Genomic DNA, 25,446 nt, shown 5'->3' with positions numbered 1-25,446 from the left:
CAATGGGGCAAAACAGAATAGCAGGGAATTAGACATTGTTTCAGACCGCCTTTGCCATCTACAGCCTTTCGTGTTGTTGTCTGTCCTGTGCCCAGCATTAGTTTGGTTTCTCTGGTGATACGCTTGTAATTTCACAACTCGCATGCCTGCCAGTTAGAGTACATTTCACGGAGGTTGAAGTAATAATAGGAATTCTAGCTGCATCCAAACTCACAGCCACAGCAGGCTACAGAAATATCACAGAAGAGGTGATAGGAACTTTTTAACTTCAAGAGAAACACTAGCTGGGTATGCTTTAAAAATATTCAAGCCACTCTCCAAATTGATGAATTTGTCTTGGAGCCCTGTGAAGCAACCATGAAATTTTTTTTAAAGGGTGAAAGATGTAACTGTCTAAAAACAAAGTCATCCCTTAGCCTTATCTGCAGCCACTCGAAACAAAGGCATTTGCCCACCAAGCAAGGCTGACCCGCCCAGAAGAGATGATTGACTTTTTCTTCTTCAGTCTATAGAATGGTAGGTGGGTTTCCAGACATTGAATTTAGCCATTCAGCATGTCGACTGTGAACCGTAGTTGTATCGAACAAAAAGGACCCTGGTTTCCTAAGAATGGAAATGGGAAGGAAAATTTTTTATTCTCTTTTAAAGCATTTATGGTATTTTATTTATTCATACTGCTTGCTCTCTGATCAAACAGCTTTTCTTTGTTGTATATTTGGCTCTCTAGGGTTGTTTTATTTCCTTCCTTTCTTTAATGTTTCCCTCATGTTTAATTTAAATCATTTGCCTTTTATCTTCCTTAGCATCTCCAGCTATTTCTCTTTTCTAACCTTTGTTCTCTTCTTGCCGCACTGAATTTAAAAAAATAAATTGAAATGAGCTTTTTTTCCCTCCGTGCAAAACCAGCAGCTCCAGCTGTACTTTAAATACAGCCGGCTTCCATCAAACAAATGGTGACACCTTTTCCTTTGATACCGAGGAGCCTTCACTGATGCATAGTCACTCGCAGGTATCTTTGGGTGTTGGTTGTTTAATTAGTAAGTAATAGTGTGCTTCTGGCTCAGCTCCCAGGAAGGGAAGGGGTCCCAGACTGGGGAGAAGATTAAGACTGTAGGGACTGCTTTTCCTCATTTTGGGTTTCTGAGTTTAGGTAAAAGGGGACTTTTGTGCCCTTGGGAGCTGATTTCCTCTCATCTCTTTTGCAACCAGACACCATGCAAATGTTTTTGCAAATAGACTTGTGGTCCGTGGTCCACTGCTGGCAGGTTTTGAGCACAGCCGCCTTTTTCTCTGTTTCTCTCCTGCCCACATGGAGCCCCCTGGCTGGGCGCACTCCCTTCTGCATAAGGTGGAGAGTGGGTCTCGGGTGGTCCATGCTCCTTGCAAGGAGTGACTCCTATTACTTTGAGTCTCGTTCCTGTCCTTAGAAAGAGGGAGACTAGAGTGTAGCACGGCTACTGGCTCTCGACTGCAGGGTTGCAGGCAGCGTGGGCTATCTGACGTTGGAAGCTATGTCAGACTTTGCTCCTGGGAATTCCTAGCTGGGACTCTTCTGCCAGTTGATGTTGGTTCTTGCCTGACTGAGAATTTCTGTGAGATTATTTTTCACATATTTGAGTCCCCTGATCATGCCACAGTGGAAAAGCATCAATTATCCCTTCTCTCCCATCCCATCCCCTCCCCCACAATTCTTCTGCCTACTAAAGACTAGGGCATGGGACACTGCCTTTGACCCTGGCCTTGAGGAGAGCTTTGAAAGAGACGAGGCCAACGCCGAGGGTCACAGGGTGGCTGCAGAGCTCTGGTCTCGGCTGTGTAGTAGTTAGCATCCCATAGGTCAGTGTGCCGGAAATGCCCCAGTGTGGAGGGTGGCATGCTTTGTTCTGTAGCCAAGGGAACCGTGCGTCCAGTTTGCCATTGTAGGCCTTAAAGGCAGCTCCAGGTGCTGTGTCCTTGCTTTCAGAGAACGCCTCTCTTGGATTACAGGGGCTCCATTTCTTTAGTCTTCCACCAGAGCCTCAGTGGGAGCTGCTGTGGGTATCTTTATTTACTCAAGAAGCAGAAGACAGATCTCCCATCTACTCGCTTATTCCCAAATGCCTGCAGTAGCCAGGGCTGGGATAACCCAGAACCAGGAAATACCATCCAGGTCTCCCAAGTCAGTGACTGCTGCCCTCCAGGGTCTGTGTTCACAGAAGCTGGGATTGAGAGTTTGAACTGGGACCCTCTGACATGGGATGCAGGCACCCTAACCTTCAAGCCAAAAGCTCTCCCCTGTTGAGTTTCTAAAACCTCAGAACCCCAATAAAAACTGGGACTCCAGGATTCTTGATCTCCAGTGTTTTCATCTGTGAAATGGGTATGGTAGTACCTCCCTTTTTCTAGAACTCTTTTTCTAAGGATTTATTTATTGGAATGGCAGAGTCAGAGGGAGAGACAGATCTTCCACCCACTAGTTCATTCCTCAAATGGCTGCAACAACCAAGGCTGGGCCAGACCAAAGCCAGGAGCCTGGAATTCCATCAGGGTCTCCCACATGAGTGCCAGGGACCCAAGGACTTGATCCATCTTCTGCTTTCCCAGGTACATTAGCAGGATGCTAGAATGAAAGTGGAACAGCCGGGACTCAAACTAGCATCATGTGGGATGTTGACATCATAGGCAGTGACTTAGCCCATTGCACCACAATGCCAGCCAATGTTTCCGGAATTCTTTGGAGACCAAGAAAAACAATGTGTGTAAAGTGCTCAATGTAGTGTTTGGCACATGTCTGTGCTCAAGAAAAGTGGTGTCTGTTCCCTATTCCCTACACCCTGTGGAACACACCTGTGGATGATACAGGCTGTCTTCTTGGTGCCAGCTTGTATTTCCCAGAATACAATGAGAAATGAGAAGCAAGCCCCAAACATTTGCCTGCATTTCCGAGTTGTGAGTTTTAAGCTGGTGTGACCTACCATGCTCCCTAATCGCATCAGACATGGTCAGCTCGTGTTTTGTTTTTGATGTTAGTGATGCTGGCAGGAGAAAGTTACTCTTGGAAGGAGCACTAGGAAATCCTACAGCCAGAGGTCTCTCGTTAGATTACAGTCTTCTCATTTCCCCCATCTTCTGGAGATCACCTTTCTCCTTTCTGTCCAGCTTGTGTCTGGATTTTAAGCCAACACATTGCCTCTTATTTTGTCTGCCATAAACGAGGTCTGTCTCAGGTGAAGACAAGGGCTTCTGGGAAAGTGGTGCCTGAAGTGGAGTCTATGCACTTCTGCATTCAAGTTGAAACACAGGAGGAGTATCTGAAAACTTCATAAAACTTCAAAAACTCCAGGAAGATATTAAGCTCTTCTCAACACTTAATATGTGGCTGTAGACCAGTGTCCTTGGGCAGTGCGATTGGCAGGCAGTCAAGGTTGACAACTGGTCGTGTTTATCATTTGAGAGGCTTACAATGTCTGAATGACTGGTCTCGGCTGCTGGTGGTAAACATCCATGATATTACCTTATTTTTCCTTCTCCAGTACACATGTGGGTGATAGGTTTGCTCAGGAGGCACTGGGAGTCCAGAACCACACAGGGTCAGGCTGGGAGTTGGACCTGAGTTCAAGTCCTATCTCCTTTCCCGGACTGGCACTGGCCGAGTCCATCCATAGCAGGAGAGTGTGGGGCTCGTCTATCAATAGGCAAAGCTCCTTCTGGCTACAATATTTTAAGGTGAATGTAAGTAGAGAAACATTCTGCCCCTTCCTCAGCCTTCTTTGTGGTCAACGGTCTTCTTGCTTTTGTGTCAATCTTCTTGTCTCTACCTTCTTGTGGTAAACAGGTCTTGCTTTTGTGTCAACAGCTTCTGTCTTGTGCCCAGAAAGCATCCGTTTGTTACTTAGGGTGGTCCTTACAATGCTTCATTACTGGCTTCCTTCTTGGCTAGCCTGTTACAGTCTCCGTGTCTTCTCTCTCTACCTACTCCTCCTGCTCTGCTGTGCTATGGAGACGTTTCTATCCTGCAGTCGCCTATCACTTGAATATTATGAAGCTCAAGGTTCCTTTTTGTTTGGGTAAATGAAATCCTGTCTCTGCTTTCATGTCTTGTTAGCCTGGTGAGAGGATGGTTCTCTCTTGAACATCACATAACTCCTCCAAGCGCTTTCTTGGCCACCAGTATTCCTGGTTCACTTAGTGTTAACAACTGGTGCAAAACTTAGCATTTGCCTGTGGGTCCCTGTAAAGTGAACTCTTAGTGCATTCTCCTTTAATGCCCTCAAGGCCTGCAGGGCACATGCTGTTAGCTCTAGCTTACTGAAAAACTGAGGCTTAGAGAAGCTGTGTAAGCTGCCTGAGGCTGTGATTGGAATGGTAGTGGTGGTTTATGATTAAACCCGGAAGCCTTTGTCTTCCTTGGAAGTCTTCTTGGAGGGGCTGTTAGACCACTGTTCACTTAAGTTCTCATTTCTTGAGAGAGGGAAGATGTTCTCTTGCCCTGCCTACTCTCTACCTTCTTGCCCAATGTCTGTTTTTAAAAACCTGCGTTTGCCTGCAGCCCTTCAGTAAGGATGTAAGCTGGTCGAAAGAAGGCAGGGTTTGCCTGTGGGTGGCCTTCCCCCGGAAACTCGCACTTATGAGGCTCCTGGTTGAGCACACGGTGAAGCCTCACCGGTCTTCCCAGTGGTCTTTGTTTTGCTGGAATTAGTCCCTAGAACCTGTCTGTGGGACTGGGGGTGGGGCAGGTGCATATCAACTACTGCTGGGAAATCCTGTGGGCAGAGGACGCAGGAATGGGAGGTCAGGTTAGACTGTCTGCGCCTCTGTCTGCAGGCGCACCCACACGCCCTCCCTGCCTCTGGGCCACTGCTGGGCTGGCCTTGTGCTAACTGGGCTGCTGTCCGGGTGTGGCTTCTGAGAGATGTATGGTACCTGGAGACCTGCACTTCCAGTTGACTGCTCAAGCTGCTTTTGGATCCCTCCCTCTTCTGCATTCCTTGAGCCCAGCCCTGTTTGTATTCCATTCTGAAAGTCCAAGTTGTGGCTCCAGAGAAGAAGTGGCAGGAAGGGTCCTGCATCCTTCCTCGGGTGACAGCCAATGACCTAGGGTTCATCTGCATACACTGAGCTGCAGGCCCTTGGTGGTGACCAGTGTAGCTTCTGGTGACTTCCTTTCCTGAAATGTGCCCACAGAACTTAACTCTCTGCCACCCCTGCCTCTCTGGGTGAGGCACGACCCTCTCTCTAAATCTGGTAAAACAGTTCGAGTTGGGGCCCTACAGGCTCCTAGACCAGCACCTTTATGGCTGCATTTTGCTCCCTGGGGAAACATGATGGCCACATGACCGTGGACATGAGGCAAGCTGAGGATCCACATGGACCCTTGCCCCAAAGATGCTGTTATCACTTCTGTATTTGCTCCAGTGTTGCCCAGTGATTGTGATACTTGGGGGCCACTCCTCACCCCCAAGCTTGGCTTCTTTCCTGGATTTGGTATCCCTATAGCTAGCACATGACACAGGCTGCTCACACCTCGGAGCCACCCCTGAGCACACTTGACTTGATGACTCAGTTAAAAGCCCCAGGGTAAGCAGGAAGGCAGGTGGTTGTCGGATGATCCCACATCCCAGGATAACACATGTCAACACTTCACCTGTGTCACCTTTACTAAAAATCCTATTCTTTATACCTTTTCAGTATTTCCACACATGGCTTTTAAAAGCCATAGATAAGGGGCAAGCATTTAGCCAGCGGTTAAGATGCCTGTATCTCACATTGGAGTGCCTGGGTTGGGTTCATGGCTCTGGCTGCCGACTCCAGCTTCCAAATAATGCACACCCTGGGAGGAGCAGTGACAGCTCAAATCATTGGCCCAGCCCTGGCCTCGAACGTTTGGAGAGTGAACTGGCAGGCTGGAATAGTCTGTGTCTCTGTCTCTATCTCTGCTCTTGAACAACAATTTTAGAAAAGCATGGTTAAGAAAATAACTCCTTCATTCTTATAAAGCTATATTTTTAATGAGTTTTCATTCATCTAGACCCCAAACAGTTCATTTTTGAGAAAAATGAAATAATCGAAGAAAACCTGAAAATACGGGTGGCTGGTTGTCTTGTGTCACCACAGCTCCACCGTTTAGTACGTCCTTATAAATAATGCATATTTTGCCCTGACTGTAGAAGATTTGCCGTGAGCGATAGTGAGTCCAGGGGGAGTCGTTAATCAGCTTGATATCAACTCTGTTGCAGCCTGCTGATAAGCCTTTACTTATTATTCTTTTTCTCAGAGCATTCACATTAGAATATCTTTCTGTAATACAGAGCTGTGGTTCATTTCATGTGACAAAAAATTGTTCAATTTTCCTCCTGGTTCTAGTTCTCCCTGACGCAATGTGAACAGTTATCGGTGCTAGTATTTCTAGCTGATCTGCCTGCTTCCTTACTTTGGCTTTGTAATTCAATTAGGGAAACTTACTAAGCAACTAACATTGCTTCAGAGACTACCGTTCGCAAATCAAAAATGAGGACACATAATCTTAAAGGATTTTGGTGCTATGGCTCTATTATCAATTAAAACTCTGCCAATGGAAATTAAAGATAAATCACTTTGTACTTGAATACGTTTGCTTAGTTGTGAAGAATATAGTTCTGTGAAACTGGCCATGCCTGAGGGCACAGAGGCATGTGAAAGGTAGAGCTTATACAGGAGGCTGTTGATTCGAATCAGTTGCTGGCTTAGCAAGAAGAATCACATTCCCCAGGGTCTCCACCTTTGCACTGGAAAACAGGGAGGAGCTCCCTTTAGGGACTGGTAAGTGCTTTGTGATTGGTGGAGCCAGCACTTCCACAGCCGAAAAGTCAGCTGACATAAGTGTGACTTTCATCATTTGATGAAAAGTTGAATAAAAGTGGAAGTAAATAGAGCACTTGTCCTATGAAGGGATTTCAACCACTTTTAAATTTTTTAAAGATTATTTGCATGTACTTGAAAGGCAGAGTGATGGGGAAGGGGAGAGAGAATGAGAGAACTTCAATTACTGGTTTAAATGACTGCAGCAGCCATGGCTAGATGAGGCTGAAGAAATGAGCCCTGGACTCTATCCAAGTCTCCCTTGTGGGTGACAGGGACTCCAGTACTTGAGCCGTCCTAGGCTGCCTCCCAGGCACACTGGCAGGAAGCTGTGTTGGAAGCCGAAGAGCCAGGACTGGCACAGCACTCTGATGTGGGCATTCTAAGCAGCAGCCAGCTTAGCCCTATGCACCACAATGCCCTCCCCATTCCAGTTCATGTGTGGCTCTGAGGCAAGAGGGATTTGGACAGGGGCCTTGGGCCCTGGAAGGGAAGGGCAAGAAATTCAGACCAGGAATATGGGGTGTAGTTCTCTGCAAAAAAGCAAAACCCAGGCTCTCGCCTACCAACTAAAGGGGAAGTCTAGTCTTGCCATGTGAGTCTTTCCACAGCAAAAAGGCCTCTGGGAGATAGAAGTCATATAGATTCCCTAGGGCTAGACTTGAAACTATCAGGAAAACTGGGGGTCCCCATACTGAGGCAGATTGGGAGATAAATACGTTTTGGGTTTTTTTTTGGGGGGGGGGTAAATTTGTATGTATGTACTATGTTTATTTGAAAAACAGACAAACAGAACCATCCACTAGATCATTCCCCTCATGCCTGTAACAGCTAGGGCTGGGCCAGGCTGGAACTCAGTCCAGGTCTCCCATGTGGCTGACAGGGACTCAAGTACTTGACCTATCCCGGGATGCACATGAGCAGGAAGCTGGGTTGGAAGCAGAGGAGCCAGAACTCCCACATCAGATGCAGGTCTCTAGCTGTGGCTTCACCCCTGGGCCAAATGCCTGCCCCCACCCTACCGTGTATGTTAAAGTGATATTCTTTGTAGTTACTTTTATACATTGAAGAAATAAAATGAACATGCCAAGCTGGTGATTTTGTGAAGATTATTGTTTAGGATTCAGCCAAATAAAACAATGCTTTAGAAGAACTTGAAACGTAGGGTGGCTGGAATTGGATATAGAAAGGTTGTTAAAGTCCCCGAAGATGACCAAGGTTGAGGAAACATTGCACTCTGTACAGGGTATGTCAGAAATCGTGGGAAAGTCAGACAGCATAGTAACCTTAGGGGAGACCAAGTGTGCGGGGGTGGGGGGTAGCACCTCCCTGCATCAAATGGCACTAATATTGAAGGAACTTTTAGGTTGAAAGAAATATAAACCTGGAGGTGTTTTTACACACTGAAGAGGAGGTTACCTGGGGCGTGTTGTGGCACAGCTGGTTAAGTGGCCACCTGCAATGCTGGTATTCCGCATCAGAGCAGCAGTTGGAGTCCTGTCTGCTCAACTTCCTGTCCAACTCCCTGCTAATGCACCTGGGAAAGCATTGGAAGATGGTCCAAGTGCTTGGGCCCTTGGCACTCAAGTGGGAGACCTGGATGGCATTCCATGCTCCTGGCTTTGGCTGGCCCAGCCCCCAGCGCTGACCATTGCTGCCATCTGGGGGGTGAACCAGTAGATGGAAGCTCTCTGGCTCTTCTCTCTCTGTAACTCTGCCTTTCAAATAAATGTTTAGGTAATTTCTTTGCTTTTTAAATAAAGCTCTCACTGTCTTGTGGCCTGGTCAGCAGCTTGCCACCCAGGCCACTTGCCCTCACCCTGTAGTGCAATTGGTGCAGCCTGGTGCTCCAAAAGTGTTCACAATATAACCTCCAAAATTGTGTGGTCCCCAGCCTCACCAGTAAAACCACTTTTTCAGAAATGAAATTCACATGTGGTACATAATCTTCCAGAATAATAAGGTCTTTGGGATATTTGAATAATTTTTGGCATATTTTTAATAATAAAGTCCTTGGGATAGTATTAAATGCTGACTTAATATTTGTATTTAGAAGCATTCTTAGCCAATACTTGTTATGAAAGCATCAATTTAGTGTTTCCAAAAATGCAACAAGAGTGGATATTAAGCCTAGTGGTTCAGATGCCCACATCATAGAGCAGAGTGTCTGGGTTGACTCCTGGGTCTGGTTCTGGACTCCAGCTTCTTGCCACATGCTGACCCTGGGAGGCAGCAGGCAGCTTAAGCACTTGGATCCCTGCCACTCACGTGGGAGAACTAGATTGGAGCTCTTGGCTCTGGCCCCAGCTCAGCCTGCAGCTGCAGGCGTCTGTGGACTGATTGAGATGATGAGACCTCTCTCATCTTTCTTGTCTTTCTACCACTCAGATTAAATTTAAAAAAAAATCCTGCCAGTTAAACTGTGATATGTCATTGGTTATAAGACATATGCTAATTTCATATTGTTAAAATGTGACACAAAAATGTCTTAGAATTAATGGAATATGTGAACTTTTATTTAAAACTTAGACTTGACTGTTCATTGATACAGAAGATGATTCTTTTGGGATTGACATTTCAGGCAGAGAAAATGAAAGAGGTTGTTGTTTCTTTTCCTGCTGTCCTTTAATGAAGCGTTTGCTATAGCTGCAAGTCGGAGTAAACAAGAATTGGAGCTCTGAGTTGGCATGGAACAACAAAACCTGGGAAACAGTGTCATCCCTTTATACATTCTATTTCGCCTTTGCATCCATTATCTTATTTGATCTAATTTTTTCACAATGAAAACCGCTCTTTATATGTGTGTATTTTATGAACATGGGTGCAGTAGAAAAATCAAACCACACTGAACTTACATTTAAAGGTAAATGCAACATTGGAACAACCATATTTCCGATAGAGATTGAATACAAGTATTTTATAGATCCCGTTAAAATCGGGGTACCTTATCCCATGTTTTTCATAAACCCTTTGTTAGTCCTCTACCTTCTGGTCTAGCCAACGTTGCCAGCCTGATGTACATGGCTGTACTTCCCAATCACGTTGTCACGTGTAACCCACCTTACGCCGGAAGGGTGAGGAGTTGGTCTGATGATGAGGCTCATTTGAACTTTGCAATAGCCCAGAGTGCAGCATGGTATACACCCCTTCCTGCTGAGAAGGGGACAAGCTCGGAGGGGTTGACTGATTGTGCAACACCCTACGGTGAGGTCAGGACCTCAACCGGGAGGGCTAGTTCTGAGAGAATTACCCTTGCTTTTCTGGGATCAAGTTGGTTGTGGATGTAACCACTCAGTCTGGGTCAGTCCTGGTTTATGCCTCTTGCTCCAGCCTTCTCACTGATCACACCCTGTTTTGCATTCAGAATTGTCCCAGGTTGTGCGATAGATGGTACTTAGGCTCTGGTCGTGGACCCCTTCTTTCCTGGGGGCTGGCCCTTCCAGAAAGGTTGACTGTAGCCCACCCCCAGCTAAGAGACCTCTGGACCCCCAGAGGTCTTAGAGCCACTGTCTACTTTGCCTTGAGGATGGTATTAGAAGTGAGCTGTGCTATAGCAGAAGGCAAAGGAAAGGGGCTTAGCGATGCCAGCATCATTTCAGTATAAAATGAGATCATGGATGCGGAAATGTTATACAGATATTAAACCTTTGATAAAGTTCTGACTACTTAAATGAAGCAAATAAGCACATCTCCACAGGCACTGAGACTTCCCCGCCCCCAACCTTGTGTGCTACCCCCATCCCCAACGCTGCATGTTCCCGACTGCTCTCCACGCAGAGGCAACCTGGCGTGTCACAGCCTGAAGCTTCAGTTTCCTCGTCTGTTAAATAGTGACACGGACTGTAATACTTGGATGTTATAGGTGTTGTGAGGATTAAATGAGATCACTGAAAGCTTTGGCACATACTTACGGGCTCAGTGAATGGTCATTCCAGTTACTTCAGGGCTGTGGAGGGTGGGGATGGTTTATTGACTACTGACCGCCTTGGCCTCTCTTCCAGAAATACTATTTCCACGTCTGCTGTCCCTGCAGTCCAGCACACCCCTGCTTGCTTCAAAGGCAAATCTTGACATCACCAAGAATATTGAGGGGTTTGAATTCCCTATGGTTGAAATACACCATGAGCTCTAGGCTGGTTTATGGTGCCTTGCACATGGTTGTGTGTATAAACATTGTACCAATGTTGATGGTTGCTTTTCCATCATTTGTGGTTGAAGCAAATGTTTCATTCCAGTGAAACAACAGAAAGGCAGAAGGCAGAGCTCCAGAAGTTCAAAAGATCGAAGTCTAAGCGCATAGTTCTGCTGCTTCATCTCGTGACTGTTAGGACTGGGACAGAAAAATTCCTTCAGATGTGACCTCCTGTTCTGCAGGTCAGAGCACTACCACTATCCACTGTTCACAGTAAGAATATGGCTCTGCTTCTCAGAATGATGTCCTTTTGACATTGGGGCATTCTAAAGCTCTATTTATTTGAAGGGAGAGTGAGTGAAAGAGTACGCAAGAGCTTCTGTTTGCTGACTCATTCACAGTGGCTGCAACCATTGGGTCTCCCACATGGGTGGCAGGGGCCCAAGTGCTTGTCTCTGCTTTCCTGGGAAGCTAGATCAGAAGCAGAGTAGCCAGGACTTGAACCAGTGCTCTGATATGGGATGCTGGCATTGCAGGTGGCAGCTTAGCTTACTGTGCCATGATGTTAGCCAGATTGAGGGCATTCTAGTCCCAGGATTTCTGGAAATTGGATCTGCTGTTTTGTGCCTATGGACCAGCTAACTGTCCCAGCCATGATACTATCTTGCTGTCCAGCTAACATCTTCCAGCAACCTTTCAAACCTGGAGGCAGTGTAGAATGTGATCTTAAAATGGCAGTCACAGCTTTTGTCAGAGATCCTGGTCAGACCCAACACTGCTCCAGAAAGTGCTGGATTGTATTAACATTGTTTGCATTGTTTCTATTTGTTTTAAATTTTCTTAACACATACATATGGGGGAAAAAATGTAAACTTTACAAAAGTAGAAACTGGAAAGTAAAAGTCCCACTTCTCCCAAAACCTCCAGGCTTTCCCCCAAAAGGTACCTTGAGTATCTTTCAACAAAAGTTCTGCATGTGCAGTCAGTTCTATACTTGTTCCATGACTGATTTCTTTCTGTATGAAAGAGTGAATCTTGAAGATCATTTTCGTGTCTTCAGGATGAGCAAGTCCCTTTCATGACTGCGTGGCACACTGTTGCAAATGTGCCATGTTCTAATCTGTCCCCTAGCAATGCTTCCTGTTCGTCTATTACAAACTCTGAGTGACCAACCCTGCACGTGTACCCTGGCATCCCTTTGCAAGTACATCTTAAGGTAAATTTATGAAAGCCCAGTTGCCAGATGGAAGAAGATAATTTTATTTCTGGTTAACCATTGATTTGTACATTGATCTTTGTGTCTGAAATTTTGATACCTGTCTCCAGGTTGATCCATAAAACACTGTAGTAGACTCTAGAAATAAGAGCAGGTATGGTCACTCCCTCCGCCCAGACCTTCCCAACACAGGGCCCTGTGTGTGTGTGTATGTGTGTGTGTGTGTGTGTGTGTGTGTGTGTGTTTTGACAGGCAGAATGGACAGTGAGAGAGACAGAGAAAGGTCTTCCTTTGCCGTTGGTTCACCCTCCAATGGCCACCGCAGCCAGCGCGCTGCAGCCGGCGCACCGCGCTGATCTGAAGCCAGGAGTTAGGTGCTTCTCCTGGTCTCCCATGGGGTGCAGGGCCCAAGCACTTGGGCCATCCTCCACTGCACTCCCAGGCCTCAGCAGAGAGCTGGCCTGCAAGAGGGGCAACCGGGACAGAATCCAGCGCCCCCGACCGGTACTAGAACCTGGCGTGCCGGCGCCTCAAGGCGGAGGATTAGCCTAGTGAGCCGCGGCGCCGGCCGCCCTGTTGTATTTAATGGGCTCTGTGAACTGCCTCCCTGGCTGGGCACCTGAAGGGCATTGGAAGACTGGAGTCAGTGTCAGGATAACTCCTCCTCTCTCCTGGATGAATCCAGGAAGCAAGCTGCTCTCCAGGACACTGGTGAGAGTGTTTCCCCCTGGGGCCGCCTCCCGAGGAGAGTGAAAGCTGCCATTCAGGAGGGAAGAAACCCTGCCTGTGAGAGCTGACTCACCTGAGGTCTTTCCGGTCCCCACCCTGCTGAAACACACACCAGTCAGGGCGGCTCCACCTTGGACAGTCGGTGGGCGGATCAGCCGGCTGAGCGTCCCAGCGCCACAGCCAGCTTCGTCCTGCCCGAGAGGGATGCCCTTATATGTGAGCCCCAAACAAGGCCATTATATGAATGTGGGCGTGCCTGCTTCCTAGAACTGTCGTGTCCAACAGACATTAAACACCAGGTGTTGAACTCTCGAGTCCTGCCGGGTGGGGACTTTCTCCCTCGTCGTTTGTAAGGGTGGTCGGGGCCCCGCGTAACCCCGTGTGACTGGTGCTACTGGGGATGCTGCAAGTGACATGCCTGACTCGGGACCCTGCGTTTTAGGACGTCGCCATTGCCAGTGGGGGAAACAGGAAGGAGGCTCTCAGAAACCCACAGCAGAGAAGGAAGCTGGCTTACCTCTACCTGTCAGCCAAGGGAGGAGGAAGATAGAAGGGGGGAAAATGCTTAGGGTCTTCGTTCTGGAGCCGTAGTACATGCTCTCACACTTGCAGGATGGTGGTTTATGTCCCAGGTCAACGGTCAGCCTCTGCGTCCAAGTGTTCAGGGTTGTGAATAATGACTGTTTGCCACCTTGTTGCCTACTGCCTCATTCCATGGCTGTGTTCCAAGGAAGGCTTCCATTAGCCAGCTCTGTTGTCCCCATGTAAGAGCAGAAAGCAGGTGTTGTGTTTTGTCCTGTGGAATTTTTTTAGGAGATTTATTTTATTTACTTGGAAGGCAGAATTGCTGAGGGGGAGAGAGAAATTGGGGACCTTCCATCCACTGGTTCACTTTCTCAAATGGGTGCAACAGCCAGGGCTGGGACAGGCCAAAGCCTGGAACTAGAAGCTTCATCTGAGTCTCCAACATGAGTGCTTAACCCATTATGCCACAATACCAGCCCCAGGAATTTTTTTATTTGACAGTTATAGACAGAGAAAGGTCTTCCATCCGTTGATTCACTCCCCAAATGACCACTATGGCTGGTGCTGTACCGATCTGAAGCCAGGAGCCAGGTGCTTCTTCCTGGTCTCCCATGCAGGTGCAGGGGCCCAAGCTCTTGGGCCATCCTCCACTGTCCTCCTGGGCCCCATCAGAGAGCTGGACTGGAAGAGGAGCAACCAGGACTAGAACTGGTGCCATTTGGGATGCCGGCACTGCAGAGCCACAGTGCCGACCCCTCAGGAAATTCTTAAAAAAAAAAAAAATAAATAAATAAAATGCTTTATCTGAGTTGCATGAAGTAACAGAGCTCTCATTCTCTGGATCCAATGCAGTGGCAAGGACCAGGCCAGAGCTGAATCCAGAAGCCAAGAACTCAATGTAGATCTCCTGTATGGGTGGTGGGACCACAGACATGAGCATTCACAGTTGCCTCCCAGAGTCAGGAACAGAATTAGGGACCAAACCCAGGTACTCCAGTGTGGGATGTGAGCATCTTAACCAATAGGCTGAACACTCACCCCCACCCCCACCCCACCATTGTAGGGAACTTCCTGGGGCTGGGATGAGAGCCTGCCCATCCGTGCCTGGTTTCTAGCAGCTCCCATCGTCATGCATCGCCCTCTGCTAGTATTCCCCAGCTCAGCCCAGCCACTCTTGGCTTTCGTATACCCCTCTGGTACGTTGTGATCTTGTCCTTGACCATCTGGGCAGGTCAGCCTTCCTCCAGTCTTGATTCGCACCTATTCTCCCTACCAGTCTTCCTCTTCTATGTCACTTTTTTTGGGTGAGGAGGCAGAAACGAAGTAGTGTGGGGAGGAGAAAGGGCCAATCAATAAGGACAAAAATTGTAACTGTAACTCCTTGGGCAATTTGCAGTTTTCTCCCTAGTAAATTTGAGATAATGCATAATATTGGGCATGGCTATGAAGGTCGAGTGAGTTGATATAACTACAGTTACCTAAGAGCGGGGAGGAAGAGAGATGTGTAACCAATAGGATATAGAAAGTATATTAAATCAAAAATAACTCCAGTGTTTTAGTTCTTGAGTGCTAAGAGGAGGTGGTCATGCATTGCCTTTATAATGATGAGTTCCTTTTTGATGACAGGCTGTCATTCTGTTGCCTTTTTAAACTAAAGCAGACATATTCAGGAAGTCACTAGGGAGACAAAGTAAAGAAATCAGGTTTGAACGAGTCCCTCCTCACTGAGTGTTTTGTTTGCATCTTGTCTTGGATACTTCCTAGTTGGGAGGTCTCGGGTTTTCTTTCATACAGCATGGGAACGTCGGTGTGTGCAGTAATAACTAGAATGACCTCCACCCACATCAGCTAGCTCGTTGCTTTGCATATACAGATTCTCCTTGACTTATGATGGGCTTGTGCCCCCTCATCCCATAAACCCATTTTAAATGGAAAACTTCTAAGTCAAAAATGCATTTGATACCCTTAACCTACAAACATCCTGATTCAGCAACAACCCAGCACACTGCAGGATGTGGGTTGTTGACCCTCAAGAGCTTGTGGCAGGTTGGGAGCCTTGCTGGCTGGTGCTGTCCAGCATCATCAGAGAGGGCCAGGTGTCACTTGCCTGGGAAAAATCAGAATTCAAGATACAGTTTCTATTAAATGTACATCATAGAAAATCATAGCTTCAGCCACTAGTTGGAGGCTCTCTGTATCACCACTCACTATATCTAGCTCCTTACCACACTGGAGGTAGAAGACAGGATGTTCCGAGAAGAGGACTGGAGATCTAGGGTGGGAATCTTCAGTGTCCAGTGATACTTGGGATCATGAAAATCAGTGAGCACCTCGGGAGCCCCTGTTCTCATGGGGGAATAACTGCCACACCAGAGAGAAGGAACAGCCTCTGAGACAGGCGGGCAGAAACAGTGCTCCAGGGTGAGACAGAAGCACCCTTGCAATGGACACCAAGACCAACAGCAATTGCCTTGGGAAGGCAGCTTCTGTGGTGCAGTAGGGCTACCCTCGTGTGTATTATGACACAGAGCTCCTCCATTTCTTGTCCTATGTAGAAATTCCATAACTGCTTATTAATAGCCTTCTGTCTTCCCTTGTGTTTAATTCCTCATGGAGAAAAACCAAAATTTGGACTCTTTTGAATAAGTAGTCCTCTGCTGGAGTTGAAAAAAACTAACCAAAATACCTGAGCCAGTTAGTTTGGGAGCTTGATTTTCTACACAGGGTCACTTCTGTGGGTGCCAGAGGCTGGAAAAGAAGGGAGAGAAGAGGAAGGGTCACTAGGGGTCTTTCTCTGATTGGAAGCAGACCCTGGGCAGTCAGTGGAAACTGAGTGAGTCAGGCAGCAGCCAGTGCTTTTTTTTCTCTTTCTGTTTTGCCACAAGAGGAAGAAGGCGTGGTGAGGTCTGAGGTAATTTTGTAGAACTGATGCTTCATGTGGTTCTGAGAAAGCCAAATATATCATATAGGCAATTTCCTTCTGCAAGACAGCATGGGTGGCAAACCTTCCCGATCACTTTCCAGCGCATGAATCTCATGGCACTGGTTTGCTTTTCCTATGGTGGCCCCTGCTTGGCTGATTTTTAAAGACTGCTTTTCCCAGAACCTCTTAGAATTTGTTATTTGCAGAGGATCTGTCTCCTCTGAGAAAACATTGAACAATTTGACAAAAATTTCGAATGAAATTTGAGCTCCATCTTATTTCTTTGCCTGTCAAAAAAAAAAAAAATGGACAGTGAGAGAGAAACAGAGAGAAAGGTCTTCCTTTTGCTGTTGGTTCACCCTCCAATGGCCGGCGCGGCCGGCACACCGGGCTGATCCAAAGGCAGGAGCCAGGTGCTTATCCTGGTCTCCCATGGGGTGCAGGGCCCAAGGACTTGGGCCATCCTCCACTGCACTCCCTGGCCACAGCAGAGAGCTGGCCTGGAAGAGGGGCAACCGGGACAGAATCCGGCGCCCGGACCGGGACTAGAACCTGGTGTGCCGGCACCGCTAGGCGGAGGATTAGCCTAGTGAGCCGCGGCGCCGGCCAAGCTCCATCTTATTTCTTTCCACCTACTTCTCTCAAAGTCTCCTATTCTCTCTTCTCGTATCTGTCTTGATGTCTGAGCAAGTTGGCCTGTTCTGTATACCCTCATCCAGAACTTTTCTCTCTGTCATCCATCCCCAGGTAATGAACTCCCAGGGAGGGGCAAGGACCCTTCCCCAGTGCATGATGTTTCCGGAAGGAAGCACGAAGTGTTTGAAATCATGGGACAGTCTTCTGACATTTTGTCACATTTACCCTTAAAAAAAATATTTATTTGAAAATCAGAATGACACGGAGATCTTCCATCCGCTGGTTTACTCCCCCAGATGGCCGCAACAGCCAGGGCTGGGCTATGCTGAAATCGGGAGTCGGGAGCTGCTTCTGGGTCTCCCACGTGGGTAGCAGGGGCCCAAGCACTTGGACCATCTCCACTGCTTTTCCCAGGTACATTAGGGAGCTGGGTCAGTAGTGGAATAGCTGGGACATGAACCAGTGCTCAAATGGAATGCCAACACTGCAGGCAGCAGCTTCACCCACTACACCACAACACTGGCCCCGTGTGTACCTTTATTTCATATATATTAGGATAGTTCAAAAAGTTCATGGAAATAGAATTAAAATAGTTTATTTTGGTGCAAAAATTTTCAAAGTCCATGCCCATCAGTGATTTAAAAGTTCATGGAAAGATATATATTCTGGAAAAACTACAGATTTCATCTTTTTGCTTTATATAGTACACCTATTTTTAATTACTTTTTCTACAAAAATTTTGAAGTACCTTCATTAGCTTTTTTTGTCCTGGTAAATAAAATTACAATAGATGATCCTTCTCCCTGTGGTCTCCCCTGGCAAATCCAAAATATTCCGGATCTATTTCACATGGCTTCTTCTCCAGGAAGTCATTTCTACCTCTTTCAGGACTAGTGCAACCCCGACCCCAACTTTTGGAACAGGAGTTTTGTGTGTGTGTTTGCACTGACTGTTTTGTCAATGATTCATTTATACATGAATCACTTTACTTCATTGTTATCTCCCTAAGACCGGGCACATAACTGAACACATAGGGGTCCCATTACTGACGTTCCAAGTGAAAGCAAGTTCTAGAGTTCAGGGTGTTCCGAGGCCAGCCTTGATGTTCAGAAAATCCTAGGAGTAGATGAGGGCCCAGGCCTTCACCTATGTAAGGAGGCCATTGGCCTGAAAGAGATTCTACCATCCAAGCATGTTCTGGGGTCGTGTTTAGTCTGTCCTGACCACTTCTTCATTGATATAGCAGTGATCACAGTGTTTATTTTGAATGTAGAAGGCCAATGTTACATTGACAGTGATAAGTTTATAGATGACTTAAGAAATTGTGATAATAATTTTAGCCATTGTGTATGTGAAACATATTCTTTGCATTTCTAGGTTCTGTCATATAATTTGTAAAACAAGTCTAGAAAGTTTGTATTTGCACTGATAAATTTGATATAATCATAAGTTTGAAGGGGTTATCAGAGATCATCCTTCATGTATTGTGCTATATTGCTGACATTGGTGCTTTGTGGTGTTTTTATTTATAAAGATTCATTTGAAGATACACCTTCCAAACACTGGTTCTATTCCCCCAGTGGCTATAAGGGCTGGGTGAGGCTGGGCTGGACTGAAGCCAGGAGCTGGGAGCTTCTTCCAGGTCTCCTATGTGGGTAGCAGGAGTCCAAGCACTTGGACCATCTTCTGCTGCTTTCCCAGGTGCGTTAGCAGGGAGCTGGATGGGAAATGGAGCAACCTTGACAGGAAGAAGTGCCTATGTAACATGCCAGTGACACAGGCAACATTTTAACCTGCTGTGCCACAATACTGCTTCCTATCTATTTTTTAAGCTCATCTTTTAACTTTTTACTAAGTTTTTTTGAAGATATTTTCTTATTTACTTATTTGAAAGGCAGAGTGGCAGAGAGAGAGATGGAGAGACAGAGTGAGATTTTTACCAGCTGGTTCACTCTCCAAATGGCCACAGTATCCAGGCCTAAAGTCGGAAGCCAGGAACTTCTTCCTGGTCTCTCACGTGGGTGTCAGATTGCTTGGGCCGTCACCTGCTGCCTTCCCAGGTGCATTATCAGGAAGCTAGATTGGAAGTGGAGGAGCCAGGTCTGGAACTAGCATGCTGATATGGGATGCTGTGTTGCAAACAGCGGCTTAACCTGTGCCAAAATACTGGCCTTGCTATGATTTAATTCTCATAGCAGCTCTACAAGAATGAATTTTATTTTCTTCATTTTACAAATGAGAAAAGAGAAGTTTGAATAAGCAGTGAGCCTAGTTAATTCTCCCCATTTTTTTCTTAGACTATAGGTGGTAAAACTAGAACTTGAATCCAGGTCTATTGATAGCAACTTTTTTTGAAGACTTATTTACTTGACAGAGTGACAGAGAAGGAAAGACAGATCTTCCATCTGCTAGTTCACTTCTCAAATGCATGCAACAGCCAGGGCTAGGCCAGGAAAAAGCCAGGAGCCAGGAACTCCACCTGGGTTTTCCATTCGGGTGACAGCACCCCAAGTACTTTGGCCATTATCTCCTGTTCCTTAAGTACCTTAATAGGAACCTGGGTCAGAACTGGAGGAACAGGGACTTGAGCCAGACACTCTGACATGGGATGTGAGTGCCCCAAGCAGCAGGCTAAACTCTGCCGATGCCTGCCTGCCCCGACAGCAAAATCTTTGCTCTGTTTGTTCTGCTACATTTTACTTGGGGGATATTTGGAAAACTTGTGGCATACCTTTTTTTAATCTTGAATTAAAGAAAATGTCCTAATCATTGTGCATTTTGTGTTCCCAGGGCAGCAAAGGTGCTTACCGGTACCACTGGCAGAGCCACAATGTCAAGCACAGCGGCGTGGATGACATGGTGCTGCTGTCTAAGATCACAGAGAACTCCATCGTGGAGAATCTGAAGAAGAGATACATGGATGACTACATTTTTGTATCCTTTACTGGTTTCTTTGGCCGTCCCTGTGATAGGAGTGCATTCCCAGTAGGACGTAGCCTTGTTCATAGCTGTTGGTGTGACCTGACGCTAGGTGCTCACACCATTTTCGCTGTATTACTGTGAGATCTCAGGCTTTGTGGCCTCTGGGTTCAGGTGGTCCAGAGAGCAGAGATGAAGCTAACTTGTATCCCTGGGGTCTGACACGGGGGAAATGTAGCCAGCATTTACTCTGTGGCACAGTCCCTTTGATGTGCTCTTGCCTTGAGCATGGTATCTGCAACCTCTGCTGTTTTAGAGAAAGTCCTGCTTTTCAGAGTCCTGCTGATGGTGCTTCCTAATTACAAAGCAGACATTACAGTACAGCCTTGATAGATTTAAAAAAGATTGCCTCGTGCAGGAGGGGAAAAAAAGGCTATCCTGCCGATTTTTCTGCATCTTGATGCGTACTAACGGAAATCTGGGAAGTAAAGATCAGCTATTGAAAGTGCCTGACGTTCTTGAGTTGTTCTTTATGTTTCGATTTTAGCTTACCATATGCCAATTTTTATAGGGCTTTAAACATGCAGAATGGAAATTTGATTCAAATGTGTGATATTTGCTGAAGTTCCTACACGATTCAGGAACTTTGTTTGGTGCAGTTATGTAAAGATTGAGCAGAGGAGTCTTTGCAGGAATTAGTCATACACATGCAAAGGTCTGCATACTATGAACTGGCGGTTTCACTTCACTTCAGTGTTGGTAGTAACTTTTTTAAAAAAATATTTATTTATTTGAAATGCAGAGTTACAGAGAGACAGAGAGAGAGAGAGTGAGCTGGTTCACTCTCCAGATAGCCGCAATGGCCAGAGCTGCACCTATCAAGCCAGGAGCCTCTTATGGATCTTCCACATGGGTGCAGGGGCCCAAGCACTTGGGCCATCTGCTGCTGCTTTCCCAGACCATAGCAGAGAGCTGCATCAGAAGTGGAGCAGCCGAGACTTGAACCAGCGCCCATATGGGATGTCAGCACTGCAGGCAGCGGCTTTACCCACTATGTCACAGCGCCAACCCAGCAGTAAAGGGAGGGTGTTGGGGATGACCTAGTACAACTGGAGTCTTTGCCAGTGTAGTGTAGTATATAAATTTTATCCCAGAAAGCTTGGGGGAATCATTTGGTTTGGTTTTTCTTCTTTCCTCTATCCTTCAGCTTTATTAGGTTTATTTGAAGAAAAGGCAGTGTTACAGACAGAGCAAGCTTCCATCCCCTGGTTCACTCCCCAGATGGCGAGGGCTGGGCCATGCTGAAGCCAGGAGCCAGGAATTCCATCCAGGTCTCTCATATGATTGCTGGGGCCCAAGTACTTGGGCCGTCTTTCACTCCTCTCCCAGGTACATTAACAGAGACCTGGATTTGAAGTAGAACCACCAAGGCTCATTTGGGATGCCAGTGTTGCAGGTAGTAGCTCAACCTGCTCCACCATAACTTAGGCAGCAGTCTTTTTGCACAGACTGCCTGTCTAATCGCTGGTGTGTGGGGTACTTCTGACTTGAATTTTTTTCATTTTAAATTTTTACATATTTGTTTGAAAGGCAGAGACACTGAGAAGGTGACAAAGATCTCCTATCTGCTGGTTTACTCCCTAAGTGCCTCTAACAGTCAAAACCGAACCATAGCTAAGCCTGGAGCCCAAAACTCAATGCCATGGGTGGCAGGAACCCAAATACTGGAGTCATCACCTACTACCTCTGAGGGTGTGCATTAGCAGGAACCTAGATCCAAAATGGAGCCAAGGCTCTAACCCAAGGACTCCAGTATGGGATGCAGGCATCCTAAGCATCGTACTCACTACTGTCCAAGTGCCTGTTCCTTTCCACAAGGTTGTTTTTTTTTTTTTTTTTTTTTTGGCATTGGTTGTAGGTTGTTGAGAAAGCTTTTGATTTTATTATACAAGGTCTTCTTTATGCAAATCTCACAAAGAGATTCCTCTTAGGATTTAGTTTTCTGAGCAACATCTTAGCTTTTATTTTATGAACTCTGAAATCACAAACTTTTTGAAGTGTCCTTGTATATTTGGATTTGTTATCTATATGGTAACAGCATCATTTAAAAGAAGTATTTTCAGCTGGCACCGTGGCTCACTTGGCTAATCTTCCGCCTGCGGCACTGGCACCCGGGTTCTATTCCCGGTTGGGGCGCCAGATTCTGTCCCAGTTGCTCCTCTTCCAGTCCAGCTTTCTGCTGTCACCTGGGAAGGCAGTGGAGGATGGCCCAAGTGCTTGGGCTCTGCACCCACATGGGAGACCAGGAGGAAGCACCTGGCTCCTGGCTTCGGATCAGCGTAGTGTGCCAGCCGTAGCGGCCATTTGGGGGGTGAACCAACCAGAGGGAAGACCTTTCTCTCTGTGTCTCTCTCTCTCACTGTCTAACTCTGCCTGTCAAAAAAAAAAAAAAAAAAAAATTTGCAATTGACAAATAATTGCATAAATTTCTAGAGTATAGTGCTATTTTGATCTATTTATTATGTAATGATTAAATCAAATGAATTAACGTATCCAGCAGCTCACATACTTGTGATGCAGACATTAAAAATCAATGCTTGGCCGGTGCCGCGGCTCAATAGGCTAATCCTCCACCTTGCGGCGCCAGCACACTGGGTTCTAGTCCTGGTTGGGGTGCCGGATTCTGTCCCGTTGCCCCTCTTCCAGGCCAGCTCTCTGCTGTGGCCCGGGAGTGCAGTGGAGGATGGCCCAAATGCTTGGGCCCTGCACCCCATGGGAGACCAGGAGAAGCACCTGGCTCCTGCCTTTGGATCAGCGCGGTACGCCGGCTGTGGCGGCCGTTGGAGGGTGAACCAACTGCAAAAGGAAGACCTTTCTCTCTGTCTCTCTCTCACTATCCACTCTGCCTGTCAAAAAAAAAAAAAAAAAGTCAATGCTTAGGGCTGGCACTGTGGCGTAGTAGGTTAATCCTCCACCTGTGACACAGGCATTCCATATGGGCGCTGGTTCTAGGTCCTGGCTACTCTTCTTCCAATCCAGCTCTCTGCTGTGGCCTGGGAAAGCAATAAGAAGGCCCAAGTGTTTGGGCCCCTGCACCCATGAGGGAAACCTGGAAGAAGCTCCTGGCTTTTGATCAGCACAGCTCCAGCCATTGCAGCCATTTGGGGAGTGAACCAGCAGAAGGAAGACCTTTTTCTCTTTCTGTCATTGTCTACAACTCTACCTGTCAAATAAATAAAATCTTTAAAAGAAAAATCAATGCTCTTGGCAATTTTGAAATACACATTTTGTTAACTTACAATAGCATTTTGGGAGGAGGGATAAGTGCTAAAATCCAGGAATGAACCAAAGGCCTATGATAGCATTTTGATCTGCTGGGAGGAGCAACCTGTTGGCCTGTGGATAAAGTCCTGCCTGCTGCTATTTTTGTAAACTAAAGTTCTGTTGGAATGTCGCCAGGCTCTTTCCTTTGCTTAGTATCTGTGTCTGCCTTCATGCTATAGCACGTGGCAAAGTTGAGTACTCAGAATAAATCTTAATAGAAAAAAAATGTTCTCAATTGCTCTAGACACCTGAGAGGCTTTCTTATTGTATGGAAGCAATTGTGTTCAACTGTTTTTATTTGGTCAAAAAATGGAAATCTGCATACTTTACGTGGGCATAGCACCATGCATAGATTATCATAACGTTTCTATGCAAGACCCATGGACAGGGAAGCTGGCAGGTGAGATTAGGAAGAGTGGGTGGATGGGGCTGGCACTGTGATGTAGTGGGCTAAGGCTCCGTAGACAGCACCGTAGACATCCCATGTGGGCACTGGTTCTAGTACCAGCTGTTCCTCTTCCTATCTAGCTCTCTGTTATGGCCTGGGAAAGCAGTAGATGACCCAAGTGCTTGGGCCCCTGCACCCATGCAGGAGATCTGGAGGAAGCTCCTGGCTTCAGGTCAGCCCAGCTCCAGCCGTTGTGGCCATCTGGGGAGTAAACCAGGGGTTGGAAGACTTCATATTTGTAACTCTAGCTCTCAATCTTTTTTTTTTTTTTTTTTTTTTTTTTTAAGTGGCAGGCTGAGGATCTGGGCTGCCTGTGTTCAAACTTTCCATGGATCTGTTAACCTTAATAGTCATTGTGATTGGCACACCTTGTTTTCCTCATCTGTTAAATGAGAGTGATAATAAAATAGCCCACATGAGACGGTTGGAGAGTGAAATGAAATATTGAATGTGCTAAGTGCTCAGTACTTTAGTTATTATCACAATCTAAAGGTGTGTAAGTTCTTCCTATCTTCGTTATTTCCCAAAACTTCAATTGTAAAATTGTTTATGGTGAATTGGGTACATTTTTCTTACCATAAAACTATTTTACATGAAGGATTGGTAAGCCCATAAAAATCTAATTTCCACTGAGTGTAGCTGAACAAATTATTTATTTAATGGTTCTTGGAATGTAGACTCAATTTACTACATTATTTTTAAGATTTATTTATTTGAAAGTCAGAGAGAGGCAAAGACAGAGATCCTCCATCCACTGGCTTACTCCCCAAATGGCCGCAATGGCCGGAGCTGTGCTGATTTGAAGCCAGGAGCCAGGTGCTTTTTCCTGGTCTCCCACATGGGTGCAGGGGCCCAAGCATTTGAGCCATTTTCTTCTGCTTTCCCAGTCCACAGCAGAGAGCTGGATTGGAAGTGGAGCAGCCTGGACTCGAACTGGTGCCCATCTGGGATGCTGGTGCTGCAGGCAGTGGCTTTACCTGCTATGCTATGGTGCTGGCCCCATTACTACATTATATATGTGACATGTGGTTTTTGATAAGCTGGGAAAGAGAAGAAGAAAATGTCAGTGGCTAGTCTTTGGTTGTCCTGGTCCACCTCTCTATCCTCCAAAATGACCATTTTACCATCAGAACACCAGAAGGCGGTGTCTTGGGGATTTTTTCTAACAGTCGAAAATTACAAGATCCCTTAAGGCATTAACTATTCATTTTAGATGGCTTCTAATGTGTTCAAGCATCAAGGAGAATCCTACCTTCATCACCGTCCCACTCCTCAGGCTCAGGGTCTGTTAACCTCTCAGTGTCAACTTTTCTCTTGAACCATCTACATACATGTGTAGGGACCTCAAAGTTGGTGAAATAATTGAGTTGCAAGATTTGTTTATTTTGGTACAGAAAATTTTAAATCATATGGTAGTACATATTTTGAAAAACTACGTGTGAACTTAAATTTTTTTTGTTGTACTAGAATAAATTTTAATTGTATTTTCCATGAGCTTTGAGGTATCCTCATGTGTGTGCTTTCTTGTTGTCAGTGTTAACAACAGTGGCATCATCTTGCGTCATGTGTTTCTTGGGTGCCTGCCTTTCTTGGCATGGCGTGTGATTTTGTGTTCAGTGAAAATGTGTTGACTGTCAAGACTTTTTCAATTCAGACAACAGAATTTTTAAATGACTCACACATAGGGGGCTGATTCCATGCCTTTGAATTAATGCCTGTGAATCAATGACTGACTAATTCTCTGTTCTATCAAGGAAATGAGTTCCTTGTCCACTAAT

At 46.2% G+C, this 25,446-nt stretch overlaps 1 protein-coding gene across 1 annotated transcript in view; it reads left to right on the top strand.

The window, feature by feature from the left end:
* The window catches only part of MYO1E (myosin IE), a 226,062-nt gene that overhangs the window by 72,094 nt on the left and 128,522 nt on the right, over nt 1-25,446 (top strand). The window contains exon 2 of the mRNA XM_008268949.4: nt 19,768-19,911. Within this exon, the coding sequence (XP_008267171.2) occupies nt 19,768-19,911 (144 nt within the window). The remainder of the gene's footprint in view (nt 1-19,767; nt 19,912-25,446) is intronic.

This window comes from Oryctolagus cuniculus, chromosome 12 (assembly GCF_964237555.1).
Source record: "Oryctolagus cuniculus chromosome 12, mOryCun1.1, whole genome shotgun sequence".
NCBI lineage: Eukaryota > Metazoa > Chordata > Mammalia > Lagomorpha > Leporidae > Oryctolagus > Oryctolagus cuniculus.
Note: the sequence above shows the minus strand (reverse complement) of the source record. Positions and strands in the feature narration are given on the sequence as shown.